This window comes from Pinus tabuliformis, chromosome Q, assembly GCF_031772625.1.
Source record: "Pinus tabuliformis cultivar Carrire ecotype Pingquan chromosome Q, CPIR1, whole genome shotgun sequence".
Classification (NCBI taxonomy): domain Eukaryota; kingdom Viridiplantae; phylum Streptophyta; class Pinopsida; order Pinales; family Pinaceae; genus Pinus; species Pinus tabuliformis.
Genome location: NC_142296.1, coordinates 429,320,824 through 429,334,660, shown reverse-complemented (window position 1 = coordinate 429,334,660; position 13,837 = coordinate 429,320,824). Strand labels below are relative to the sequence as shown.

General features: G+C 41.7%; 1 protein-coding gene across 1 annotated transcript; it reads left to right on the top strand.

Annotated features, from left to right (window-relative positions):
* Positions 1–673: 673 nt before the first annotated feature.
* Positions 674–7,884, top strand: LOC149220057 (uncharacterized). The gene is made up of 5 exons (XM_089386990.1): positions 674–752; positions 974–1,104; positions 2,302–2,700; positions 4,003–5,395; positions 5,774–7,884. Exons 1-5 carry the CDS (start codon positions 674–676, stop codon positions 7,882–7,884), a joined length of 4,113 nt encoding a protein of 1,370 aa, XP_089243116.1.
* Positions 7,885–13,837: the final 5,953 nt, after the last annotated feature.

Here is a 13,837-nt window from a genome sequence, read left to right as displayed (position 1 = left end):
GGAACCAAGGAGTCAAGAAGAGCCCTGCAGTTCCCATGAACCAAGGGCCTTCTTTTAAAGCCTTTTCATAATGCTTACTGTCCTCAAATAGAACAATGAAGTATCCTTTTGAACAGAAACTGATCTTACAATGATGAGTCCAGTTTGCATGGATCCATGCATAGAGATCTTGAGATCGTGGCCACAGTCTGTTAAATCTGCAAATGATGGCTCTTTCTGCAAAATCTTGAAGTTGGATTGCAAGACCTTCATGGGTGATTTCAACAAAGGGAACTTCCTCTATCTTGTCAACCAAAAAAGGCTTAGGTTTAAGGGATTTCGGGGGTTTGGGGTTCTCAGAGTGTACTGCATCTTTGTAAGAGAAAGGAGGAGCAGAGGATGACTGTCCCGCTGCACCTCCTCTCAAATGAAGGGTTAACACCAAAGAGCAGTTTCTGGTAATGTTGTAAGAAGAGAGGGGAAGAAGGTCTTCAAGTTGTTTACCTTGAAAGAGAAGTCTCTGAAGGCCTGAAGGGATCCCAATCCGCCGTTCTAGATCCAGCACCAAATCTGAAGAACTGACCCATTGCAGGATGGTTCTGCCTGTAGGTTGAGAAATTTGGATCTGAAAGGAGTCAAAGAAGTGCCTAGACACAGTGCTAGGGCCTCTTGTGCATCCGAGAGCAGATCTGCCATGGCGATGATAGGGAGGGGATTTCTCCTCTACAAGCATATCTGGCGAGTTCGAGAAGCAGATCCGCTGCTTGCTTACGGTAGAGATGAAATCTGAGGGATCTTCACCGTTAAGACTTACGCACCTTTTTATTTGCAGATCTGCGTGAGGGCTTCGCGGAAAATCGCGCCGACCTGTGTGAGGGCAAGAAGCCTGCGTTTTTTTGTCTTTGCATAAATGCTCCGTGGAGGAGATCGGTGGCCGTGGCAAGATTGAACCACACAGGGATCGATTGAGGCTGCATTTTTTGGTTTTGAGCAGCATCTTGGGTCGCTGCGGACTGCCGTGGAGAGCGCGTGCAGAGTGGTGAAGAGGACTGCCGACGGAGGTCGCAAGAGCGGCGGAGCACGCAGAATGGTGGGGAAGACTGCCATGAAAGCCAGCACCAGCCTGTGGGTTGAAGGAAGCCGGCCGCAGTGATCTTGAGACCACCCAAGTTCACCCATGGCCAAGATGATTCCATGTACATGCTGCTGAGTACTTGATGAGCACTGAACAGAGTTTTAGAAAGGGAATTATTATGGTATAAGTGATGTTAATTTAAAATTGGAATTCATGATAGAGAGAATTAGTGAACTTACGTAATACAAGATAATTTTAGAAATATGGTGGGTATAATTTTAATTTTTAGTGAGTGAACATATATATATTTAAAAGGTGTAAGACTTGTTGATTTTAATTGGCCTTTAGAAATCAAAAGTGATTTAGCTTGGTCTTGTGAGATATGGAAGCAAATATCTAACAATTTTTTTTGGAAGATATGTTCTTTATGATTTTAGCAAAGTTTCCCATTCAAGTTCTTATGGGTATTAAGACTGTGTGTGAGCAATGGAATTAACTCCTATGGTCATGTATGGTTAAACCTGCCCAAATAATGGATTCAAACTTGTTATTGCATTGTCACCCCAACTTTATGATGCAACTCTATTGGGGTGAGGAACATAGTTGGGAAAGTTGTGTTATAGAAGGAAATGGATCACAAATTTACAAAGTTTTCTATGCATAATCATGTTAAGAATGTTAGCAGAAGCGTCTTGGGTTTCATTCATTGCAAACTTCTCTTCGAGAAGTTTCATATTATAAAATTTTCATGGATCCAATGAGTCATACTAAGGTACATCTAATAAAACTATCACAATCATATTTAAAAATTTGGACATGTAGCACACAATACAAATTCAATCTTGGGAAGAGACCAAATTAAGAACTTTCACTTGGCACATCAGCCTTTTGTCAAACCTGTAGTATTGTAAGAAATACATATTAGAGTGTTATGCAACCAACTCACAAAACATAAGAAAAGATAGATCAACGACTCAAAAATTATCCTCTTCAAGCGGGGAACCTCCTTTACATTACACAAATGAACAATTCTTGGATGAAACAAATGATAAGACCTCCTTGGAATATATAGGAGTCTAAGGGGTCACAATATAATCAGAGCCTACATAACAATAATGATGTAAGGGCACAACAATAACAATAGTGGGATTCTATGACCAATTGACGATATTATTATGACAATGTTACTCTTTCTTTGAGTTTTCGGTTCTGCATCCTGCGAGATCCGCACTCTGTGGGATTTGTAGACTGCGCGCGCGCCTGCTCTCTGCGAATACCGATCCCTGCGGGCCGGTCCGCCGAGGGCTTTCGCTTCTAGCTGCGGTCGACCAGGGTTTGATCTGCTGGCCCTCCATGGAGGAGCCGACTCCCCCCCAGGGGTCTTCCTCCCCCCTCCGCCTTCCACAGCTGAGGCCTTCAGATCCTTGCTGGCCTCTCTGCCCAAGAAGAAATTTGTGGAAGCTGCCAAGTTCGTGAAAAAGCTAGAAGATATCCCCGAGATCGCCCTTCCTCTTGAAGGTCCGATTCAGGTAGCATTATCTCTGGCAGATCGTGCTCTGGTCGGTCAGTTTACAGGTCTCTGGCCTTCCCCAAAATCAACAGAGAACTGGGTCGCTAGGAACTGGGCTCCGCTGATAAAGAACAAGGTAACCTCTTACTTCCTCGGAAGAGGATACTTCTTATTTGAATTTTCAGAAAAAGAGGACAAGGATCTCATTTTCAGGAATGGCCCCTACTTCATGGGCCCTCAAGGGCTGTATCTAAATAAATGGATGCCAGACTTCGATCCGGCGGTGGATGTGCCTTCAGCGGTCCCGGTGTGGGTAAGGCTCCCCAATCTCCCTGTTCACTGCTGGAATTGGGACTCTTTGAAACATATAGGAAACACTCTTGGGAAATTCATAGACAAGGCCAACAACAAAGATCAGTACGACTGCGCCAGAATTTGTGTGGAGGTAGATCTGGAGGTCGGACTACCAGAAGCCATCAAAATAAGGGTAGGTCCTTGGATGCATGTTCAGAAATTGGACTATGAACAACTGCCGTTCAAATGCCGGAAGTGCCACGTATACGGACATTTCGCCAGAGACTGCCCGTCCAAAGGGGTAGAAGAAAAAGGGAAGGAAGAAGGATGGAATCAGGCAAAAAGACCCAAAACTTCACTCAGGAAGAATGCAAATGCTAATGCTAGAGCCCCCCAAGCGGGACCTGCTCAGAAATCACCCATGGAAAGCCAAGGGAACAAATTTGAGATCCTTGGATCTGAAATCATGAATACGCAGGAGACAGAAATTCTGAAGGAGATCTCTCCATCTAAATCCAAAAGCGTACCAGAGAGATCCAAAGGGAAGATGTCAGAAGAAGAAGAGGAAACCCAAGAGTCCGAGGAATCAGAGGAAGAAGGGGAAATAGGTGAATCACAGTCTACCCCTAGAAGATCTACAAGAGGGAGAATGTCAGCAAAGGAAAAAAGAGACCAAGAAACATACAAAGACAAGCTTCAGGGCAGCCAACCAACGCTAGTGAAACTCCTAGAAAAAATCCCGAAGATGAAGAAGATCCAAAACCAGAGCTCCAAAGGAGCTCATCACAACAAAAGTAAATGATGAAGATAGTCTCCTGGAATTGTAGGGGAACAGGCTCTAAAGCCAAGGAAGAAGCAATGAATAGTTTAATAAGACTGGAAGCCCCGGACATTCTTCTCATCCAGGAGACTAAATTGGAGGACTCAGTCTTCCTCCAAGCAAGCAGAAAATTTTGGAAGAAATACGGAGCGCAAGCTACCTCTGCTCGTGGAGCATCGGGAGGTCTTGGATTGCTCTGGAATCCAAATAAGTTCTCTTTGATCTCTGAGTCCCTGAACACTCATTGGATTTTTTTAAAATTGCAGCACTTAGAAGATAAGGAAATTATTTGCCTGGTCAATGTATATGCTCCTAATAATGTAGGTGAAAAAAAAACATTGTTGGGACTCCATCAAAAACTTGGAAGATCTAGGAAATTTGGAGAATATAATCATAGCCGAAGACCTCAACCTCACCCTCCTCTCGTCAGAAAAAAGAGGAGGTAGTATTGTCAGGGATCTGGCAAGAGAATCAGTGGAAGATCTCATGCAAGCTTGGGATCTGATAGATATCAAGCCAAATATTGGAAAGTACATGTGGTCAAACAAGAGAGTTGGCCCAGGTCACATAGCGGCAAGACTGGACAGATTCTTGGTGCAAAGCTCCTTCCTGCTTCTTGGGCTAGAAGCTAGATCACGCATTCTTCACAGCAGCATATCAGATCACAAGCCTATTAGCCTGGAACTGCTGACTCCCAAGGATCTGGGGCCTATTCCATTTAGATTCAGTTCTCTCTGGATCAAAGAGACAGACTTTATGGATAAGGTCAGAGACTGCTGGAAAGACCCAGTCAAGGGATCTACCTTCTTTGTTTGGGAGGAAAAACTCAGAAGAGTTAAAGCCATGCTAAAAAACTGGGCTAAGACCCTGCCCAACCCTGCTGCGGAAAGGGAAAAAATTCAAATCAGTCTAGAAAGTCAGCATCTCCACCTTGAAACGACTGAAATCACCAAAGAAGAATTGGAAAAGGAGGCCAAGCTTCAACAAAGTCTCCATAAGGCCTGCCTGGCAGAAGAGGAGTATTGGAGGCTCAAATATAGAAGTCTTTGGATCAAATCTGGCGACAGAAACTCCTCTTTCTTCCATAAACAAGCGCAAGCTAGAAAAGGACGTAATTCCATCACCGAAATAAAAGAAGAAAACTGCGTTCTGAAGGACTTTGCAAGCATAAAAAAGGTAGCTTCAAATCATTTTGGGAAGCTGTACAGGGAAGAACTAGGAGCTGAGCAAAACGACAGCCTGCTGGACGCCGTCCCTAGTCTCATCACCTCCAAGATGAACCACGCTCTTGAAAGAAAAATCACGCAAAAGGAAGTCAAGGAGGCCCTTTTTGCAATGGATCTCGATAAAGTTCCGGGACCGGATGGTTTCACGCCTAGATTTCTACAAAATTGTTGGCAGATAGTTGAGAAGGAACTAATCAAAATGATCCAGAAATCTCAGGACTGTCAGAAGATTGGAGGCTGCACAAATTCAATATTTCTTGCCCTCATTACCAAGGAGAAAGGTGCAAATTCTTTCAGTAGATTTCGCCCAATTTCTTTATGTAATATTGGGTACAAAGTGATAACCAAAGTGATAGCTAACAAGTTGAAAAGAATTCTCCCTAAAATCATTCCGGACAATCAAGGTGGATTTATTCAGGGCAGGCAGCTGGTGGATAATTTCGTACTGGTTCAAGAGGCGATCCATTCCAGCCTACACCGAAAGGAAAAAGGTATGGTTATTAAATTAGATCTAGCAAATGCCTTTGATCGTGTTAGACATAGGTTTTTGTTTGATGTGTTGCATAAACTGGGGTTCGGGCAAAACTTCATAAAGTGGATCAAAGCATGCATTTCGGAGCCTTGGATTGCTCCCCTGGTGAATGGTAGGGCAGCTGATTTCTTCAAAGCCTCTAGAGGACTGAGGCAGGGGTGTCCCCTTTCACCCCTCCTATTCGTCCTCCAGGCTTCTGTCCTCAGCTTTCATCTAGATAAAAAGTAGCAAGAACAAGACATTGTGGGCCTGTGCATTGCAAGAGGGGTTAAATGCATCAACCACGCCCTCTTCGCTGATGATACATTACTGTTGGGGGCTGCTTCTCCGCATTCAGCTCTTAAATTCAAAGAAGTTCTGGATGACTACTGTAAGGTCTCAGGTAGCGTGTTAAACAAGGGCAAATGTCAGATATACTGTTGGAACATTTCTGCTTCAACTGCAAACTCCATAGCCAGATGCCTCGGATTTGCAGCCTCCATTACTTGGTCCTCATTTAAATATCTTGGTCTGCCAATCTTCCACAAGAGGGCCTTGAGCAAAGACTGGTCCCCTCAGCTAGACAAATTCAAAGCAAAAATGCAAGCCTGGGGATCCTCTTGGCTCAACATTGTCGGCAAATCAGTGCTCATTAAGGCAGTTCTCAGCAGTCTTCCGATATTCAAATTCTCTGTCCTCCTGGCACCTGTGGGAATCATCAAAAAGATGGAGGAATTAATCAGGCAGTTCTTCTGGAAAGGAGGCAAGCAAAACGATAAGAGAATTTCCCTAGTCAATTGGGAAATAGTCACCAAACCAATTTTTGAGGGAGGATTGAACTTCAAAGATCTCAGAGCTCAAAATCTAGCTATGGGAGCCAAATTAATTTGGAAAATCATTGCTCCTAATCCAAGTTGGGTACAGGTAGCATTGTGGAGGAAATACTTCAGAGGAACGAGACTCAGATGCTTGGATCAGCCCAAAAATCAACTCAGAACTCCGTTCAGCATTTTCATTAACAGAATTGGCTCGCTGATAAGAGACTACTCTTACTGGATTCCAGGGAATGGTAAACGAATTCAGCTGTGGAATGACAGAATCTTGGATCGACCTCCGCTGGCAGAATCGAGAGACTTTACTGAGCTAAAGCGTTGGATGTCTGAAGCAAACATCAACACCCTGTGGGACCTCTCGATTTGGAAGGAGGATGCTTGGGTGGGTTGGAAACAACTCCCTGTTCCTCCCGCCTTGCAGTTAGAGATGGCAACGCTCAGCAAACATTTGCACGGGCTGGCTCCTATACATGCACGCAGGCAGGACGTGAGAGGTTGGGGCAAAAATCGGGCAGGCTACACCGTATCTCAGGGATACACTAAGTGTCTTGAACGACCCCACGTGCCACCCAATCCTGCCCCCTGGGTAGGCATATGGAAATTCCCTTCAATTCCTAAAGTAGACCACTTCTGTTGGCTTCTCTGCCATCAAAAAATTCTCACTGATGACAGGCTTCAGAAAAGAGGCATCTATGGGCCTTCTAGATGCATGCTTTGCAAAGAAAACTCAGAATCCGCCTTCCACCTCATGATCGAGTGCAAGTTCGCAACCTCTATTTGGCAGGAGCTTCTTGTTCCCTGGAAATATAAGTTCAACTTCCCTACCTCAGTTCCGGATCTGTTCGCGGGCTGGATGGCTAGATATCCAGGCGCACTCCCAAAAAATAAAACAATCAGGACAGCGTGGAGCGCACTGCCTAAATTCATCAGTTGGAAAGTTTGGTTGGAAAGGAACAGGAGGATATTCAGGAGCAAGGAACAAGACTATATAATTGTTGCCAACTTAGTGAAAAGCCAGCTAGTCGAGTGGCTTGAAGACAAAGGAGATGATTCAAATCTAAGTCAGCAGGATAGAGACTTGGGATCTGTCCTCAATTTTAATTTTCAAAAATCAAGAAGTTCTCCTCCAACCCTCAAAGAATGGAAAATTAGGAAAACTGAAGAAGACTTTCAGGCCTGGCTGTCCAATCAACCACTTCCCTCTCTCTTCTTTGATGGGGCAGCAAAAGGGAATCCAGGAAAGGCTGGAGCTGGAGGACACATCATTAATCCAGACGACACATCTTCGCACAATTTTGCTTGGGGAATAGGCCATTCCTCAAGCATACAAGCTGAGGTGTTGGCCCTCTTTCAAGGTCTCAAATACCTCAAAGAGCTGGGAATTAAGGAGGCAAATGTCTTTGGAGACTCCCAAGTAATCATAAAAGCAGTGGCGACCAATTCCAATCCAACGGATCTGCAACTAGCAAGGTTAATTACAAGGATCAAAAGCATGACAAAGTCCCTAAATCTGAATTACTTTCATGTTTTGAGAACAAATAATAAAGCAGCAGACATTGAGGCAAACAAGGCAGTCCACTTAGATGCTGGTACTATTCTCAAAGATAAGGAAATTCTTTGGGAACCAATCCCTTAAAGAGTCATGTTTTACTGCATTCTCCTGCATCAGTTCGTTTGTATCTTTCAGCTTGGAAAATTAGCAGCAGAAGTGCATTTTAACAATTGTAAAAAGAGGAAGCTGATAAGAGTAGGCGCCATTTTTCTCTGGTTGGAAAGGCATGCTGAAATTTGCTCCTCCCTTTGTAACCGAATATGTGGCTTTTAGCCAATCAGTTAACGAAATCCCATAACCGTTCTTGTAAAAAAAAAACAATAGTGGGATTCTATGAGACACAACAATAACAACATGGGGGATACATGGGCCAATAATAACAATAGGGGGCTACACTAACAATAACAATAAGGGGGATACACTACTATTATAGGGACCTAACATGCCCCTCTCCTTAAAAAAAGTATTTTCTTCAACACTTGAGTAGTTCTGGATGCTTCTGTATAAAATTCTCATCCTCCCATGTGGAATCTCAGCAGGTAAGTTCTTCCACTTAATGAGATACTATGAATTTAATCAATTTTGTAGCTATCAGGTTCTTGTCTTCGTGACTACTTCAGGCTCCAATATGATTTTCCCTTCTTCTTCAAGTTCTAGCAACATTGTTTGAATTGGGAGCTTGTCATTGGTAACCTTCTTTAAGCATGAAAGATGGAAAACTGGGTGTACTCAGGAAGATGCATGCAACTCCAATTTGTATGGCATAGTACCAATCTTTTGTAACACCTTGTAAGGACCATAGCACTTGGGTGATAATTTATTATCCTTCTTAGCTTGCTTGAGGTACATTTTTTTGTATGGTTGTAGCCGTAAAAATACCCTGTCATCTACATGAAAACTTATTTCACCGTGATGTTGTTCTGCATGTTGTTTCATTTGATTCTACGCCAGAGTGAGGTTATCCTTTAAGAGTTGAAGAACTTGTTATTGATGCTCGATGTGATCTTCCACTGCTTGAACCTTAGAATGTTCTCTTAAAGATGATGTGATAGACGGTGAATTATATCCATAAAGTGCCATAAATGGTGTCATTTTTGCTGTAGTATGGAAGGAAGTGTTATACCACCATTCAACTAAAGGTAACCACTTGATCTGATTTAGAATATTAGTTTGCAGTGCTAATAACTTCCTCAGATTATAAACAATGCTTTAATTTTTCTCAAGGATTCATCAATTTTTGCAAGTTAGATGAAGAGTTTTTGTGTTAATTTTATGAGCAATTTAACATAAATCAGAAATTGAACATCAACATAAACATATACATAACATCATCAAAACACATTACAACAAGCACATGATAAAGTATTTCACCCCTCCTGGGCTATGTCTCCTTGGTCCAACTTCCAATGGCTTGGGCCTCTTTATTATGCTCAAAAGTGTAAAAATTTGTGTTTACAATGCTCAAATGCTTCTGAAACCTGCTCCCATTAGTCCATAATACTAAAAAATGGCTATCTCGCCTATTTTTGCATTCAATTTGGTGAAAACCTGAAGAAGTTATGACTTCCCCTTGTTTTCCCATTATTCGCTCCACAAATTTCCCTATTTTCGGCATGATCCTACAAATTAGCCCTAAAAATGCGCTAACTGGGCGAAAATTTCGCCGCGCGGTGGGCCATATTCTATTGGCTAACTGTTCTTCGTAAATCACAATCGGCAAGGACCGGCGGGCTTAAGGTTTGTGTGCGAGGCGAGCGATTGTGTGATTGCGATGTGGCGGACCCAACGACACTATAAACTAGAACCAATAAACATCTCGCTTCCAAGAACTTATCGCAAATTGCAATTCGGTGGTGAATCGACAAGTAATAATAACGCGGGACTCTGCTTTCCTACGGTGTGCGATTGCGATTAGTGATCCATCGCATCGCAACTCCAAGTATGTTGGGGCCGATTTTCTGTAATGCGTTCCCTTCACCGATGTGCGATTGATATCCATTGCATCGCGCCTCTGGCTGATTCTTGAAAGCCTTCTCTCCTGCTTTATTGCATGCACCTTGGTTGTTCTGGGGCCTATTTTTAACGCTGACCCGCCTTTGATTGCAATTTGCGACATGCGGGGAGCCAATGGTGGCTTGCCACTTGACGCCTCCTTATTCACTGAAGGACCTTACCACATCATCCAATCCTGCCATGTGTCCAAGTCAAACCTGAACTTTGACTTGCTCTAACTTCTGCATATGAGCTCAGATTTGAGTGTCATTCACATCGTTGGAATCAGAATGATGATCTCTTCGATCTGAAGCTAAGTTTATCAAGATTCTAACACTTTGATTTTTTAGCCTAATTTTGAGCACCTAATCACTCCTCCCCACTGGAAGTATTTTGGACCCCAAAAGATCACTTTCAATTGACCAGCAGGTGAGGGTACAGTTCCCTCACCTTTCCAATCTCAATCCATTGATCACTGAATTGGAACTTGTGATCTCCACGATTCTTGTCGTGCCTTTCTGTGTACTTGCCTTTAACCTTTTCAAGTTGTTCTTGCATTGTTTGATGTACCATTTGGAGTCATTCAATGAACTCTTTGGCCTTGTCCATGTTACTATCAGTAGAAACATCCTTCTTACCAAGATGATACAATACATTATGATGCAAATGGTAAACAAATTCCTCCACTTGATTCCTTTGACTCAAGCTTGAATATACATCTTAAAAGTATGTATTTTTCTGAACATAACTTTCATGTAAAACAAAATGATGCTTGAGGAAAGTAGTTATACAAACTATAGGCCTAGAAAGTACATCAACAAACTTGTCGCTTATACCTTTCTTATACCTTTTGACCGAGTGGAATAGTAGAAGAAAACCCATCCAATGGAAGTGCCTTTGTCGCTGCAACTTAAACACTTTATCATTGAAAATTTCTGAATGAAAAGAAATGGGCTTACCACATTGCAAAAAGATTGCGCCCATGGCATAGTCACATACAACAACCTGAAACTTAAATGATTGTCTCAAGTCTAGAAAAGAAAGTACTGGAGTTGTACTGATCTTTTGTTTTAAAGCATCAAATGCCTCTCGTTGTTTGCCTCCCCACTGGAAGACCTTTTGCACAACTGCCAATGAATGCAAATGAACTACAATAGAAGAAAAATTAACAAAATTTCTCCTCCAACATTGGGTTGCTCCCAAAAAACCTCTTATCCAAATGACTATCTTGAGCCTGCCTGCGTAAATTGCGAGCAGAGCTAATGCGTCTACGGCTTCACGAGGGATGTATGATTCTGTCACTCGTGTCTACAGGAATGGATTCAATACCACCACAGACTGTTACGACATCAATCTTGGAGAGGCTAACTTCAACGCACCTTCTCTGTGTCCCATGCAGACTGCCAAAAATCCTTTGGGAACCTGAACACGCTTGGAAGAACCAATTTCACGGCTCAAGTACATCAAAGAAGTTTTATCCAACATATACTTTGACATCTTCAAAAACAAATGTTCTTGACATACGACATCAAGTATTTTTTTCTCACACATGACATGTTCATAATGAAATTTTCTAAAAATGAAAATGTCATCCAAATAGACTATCCTGTCTAGAAATGGCTTCAACACATCTTTCTTCATATGTGTAAAAGTAGTAGGAGCATGGCAAAGACCGAAAAGCATAACAAGCCATTCAAACAAACCTTGCCTAGTTTTGAATGTTGTCTTCCCTATATCTCCTTCAACAACTCTACTTTGATGAAAACCACTTCTTGAATCCCATTCAAGGAAATGCTTACCATTCTTCTCGAGCGCCAAAACAAGAGGTGCACCACACGGTAAAGGAGTAGGCCGAATGATCCTTTTATTCAACAATCCCTGGATTTGCGTCTTAATTTTTGCGCTTTCCATCACTGACATCCTGTACATGCCAATGTTAGGAAGAAGACACTTTTGTTGCAACTGTAACTCAGGTTGGATTCCCCTCTTGGGAAGTAATCCCTTTGATTCTTGAAACATTTCATCAGATTGGTTAATAGCATCAACCAAATCAGTTTTCAAATTCAAATTACAACCATCAAATGCTTCATAATCAATATCATTCTTAGGTTTGATCATGAGAAGCACAAGATTCTTGCTCGAATTCACCAGTATTTTCATCTGCCCTGCATTAACAATCGAAAGATTTGTTTTTTTGCTGTGAGCTCTCACAATATATTCTACTCCATTTTTGAATATGTGATATTTGTTTTCATGTCGATGGAAAATAGCTTTTTTGTCATAAAGGTATGGGTTACCCAAAACGATGCCACAGATATCTAATGACGTGACGTCAAGCTCCACTTCTTCTATGAATTTTGCAGTGATTGCTAATTTTAGTTTACACTTTATCGTAACCTGCAATTGTGCATTGTCACATACCCATCTAAGTGGATACGGTTTATAATGTGGAACAATTTCCAAATTTAAACTCTTGACAATATTTTCAGAGATAAGATTGGCTTGAGAGCCGCTATCGAACAACGTATCAATCTTGTTATGTTTTGATATCACCCTTATGTGAAACAATTCTATTCTCCTCTTTTCATTTGGAGTTTCATTATGTGAGTTTGAAGAACTAGTGCTGGCAATGGATTCCTTTCCTTGAAACCCCATGGCTATGATTTTTGTTTCATCACCTGATTCAGATCCCAAATCCTCTTCTTGAGTGATTGCAGTTGTCTTTTCTTTTCCTTTGTTGTTGAATTTCTTTGGTTTCATTTTGGGATGAAGCTTCCAACAGTGAGCTTCATCATGACCCTCTCTGGAACAATGTTTACAGATTTTTTTCTCTCCTTCCTTTTTAGTGGATGCATTTTTCCTTCCCTTGAAGCCCTTTTCTTTCTTGTTACCCTTAAACGACTTTTTACTACCTTCTTCTGAGGTGTTTTTCCCTCTTGCCTCAAGATGAGTGGCTTGCACACACACATCATCTAGATTACTGGGATCAAAAATTAAGATAGTATGCCTAAGGTAATTGTGTAAACCCCTGATGTAATTCAGTAATGTGTCCTGTGATTTAAAATATACACCTAACATCAAAGACCTTTTTCTGAATTCTTGGGTGTAATCTTGCACATTTTGACCTTTTAACTGTCTAAAGTTCTGCCAATTCATGATGGCTTTCTGCATATAATCTAGAGGGTAGAATTGTCTTTTGATTGCAGCAATGAAATCATTCCAAGAAATAGAGATCTTACCGTGTTTTTTAATCTCCTATTGGGTCTTTGATTCCCACCATACTAGTGTTGCACCCTCCATTCTCAAGGAAGTTAACTGAATCTTTATGTCATCCTCTTGAAGGTTTTGAATCCTGCAATAGACCTCCAACTGACAAATCCAATTATCAAGCTTCTTTGCATTCACTTCACCATTATACATGGGCAACTCGAATTTAACATCAAGTTTTAAAAAAGGTGATTTACCAGTTCCTTTTGAAGAATGATGATGAGTATGAGTAAGGGTTGTATTAGTGGAAGAGTGTGAAGATGCTTATGAATAAGAAGATGAAGAATATGGTGGAGAGGGTGGAGGTTTATCTCCATTCCCATTACCTCCTTTTCCATTACCTCCTCTTGAAGAGCCTTCTCCTTTGGGAGGTTTGGAACTTTCTCCTTGCAACCTGCTATTCCTCTCTTCATAGAGGACCTTCACCATCTCTATCATATCAAATAAAGTCTTTCTGAAGGTCTTCTCATCTTTTGTCATGTTTGTAGGTTCTCCTTCATGAGACATGATCTCTGGAGTCTCAACTACAACTTGAGGCTGAAATGGTGTTGGAGATTGTGGCAAACTTTCTCTTCTTCCCCTTGACCCAACTTCAGAGCTTCCACCCAGATTTCCTTCGCCTTTTTTGAGTTTTAACCTTGTAAGTATGACATAAACTTGCAAACAATTAAATCCTTCTTTCACAAAACAAAACCTAGTGCTCTGATACCAAATTGGTCTGATTTAGAATATTAGTTTGTAGTGATAAGATATTTCTCAGATTATAAACAAAATGCTT

What these genes read in the sequence shown, in the direction of transcription:
- LOC149220057 (XM_089386990.1), top strand. Translation starts at nt 674, where the DNA reads ATGGCGATGATAGGGAGGGGATTTCTCCTCTACAAGCATATCTGGCGA. An exon ending in ATGAAAGCCAGCACCAGCCT is followed by an intron (nt 1,105 to 2,301) that starts GTGGGTTGAAGG and finishes TGGGATTTGTAG; the next exon opens with ACTGCGCGCGCGCCTGCTCT. An exon ending in CCTACACCGAAAGGAAAAAG is followed by an intron (nt 5,396 to 5,773) that starts GTATGGTTATTA and finishes CTCCGCATTCAG; the next exon opens with CTCTTAAATTCAAAGAAGTT.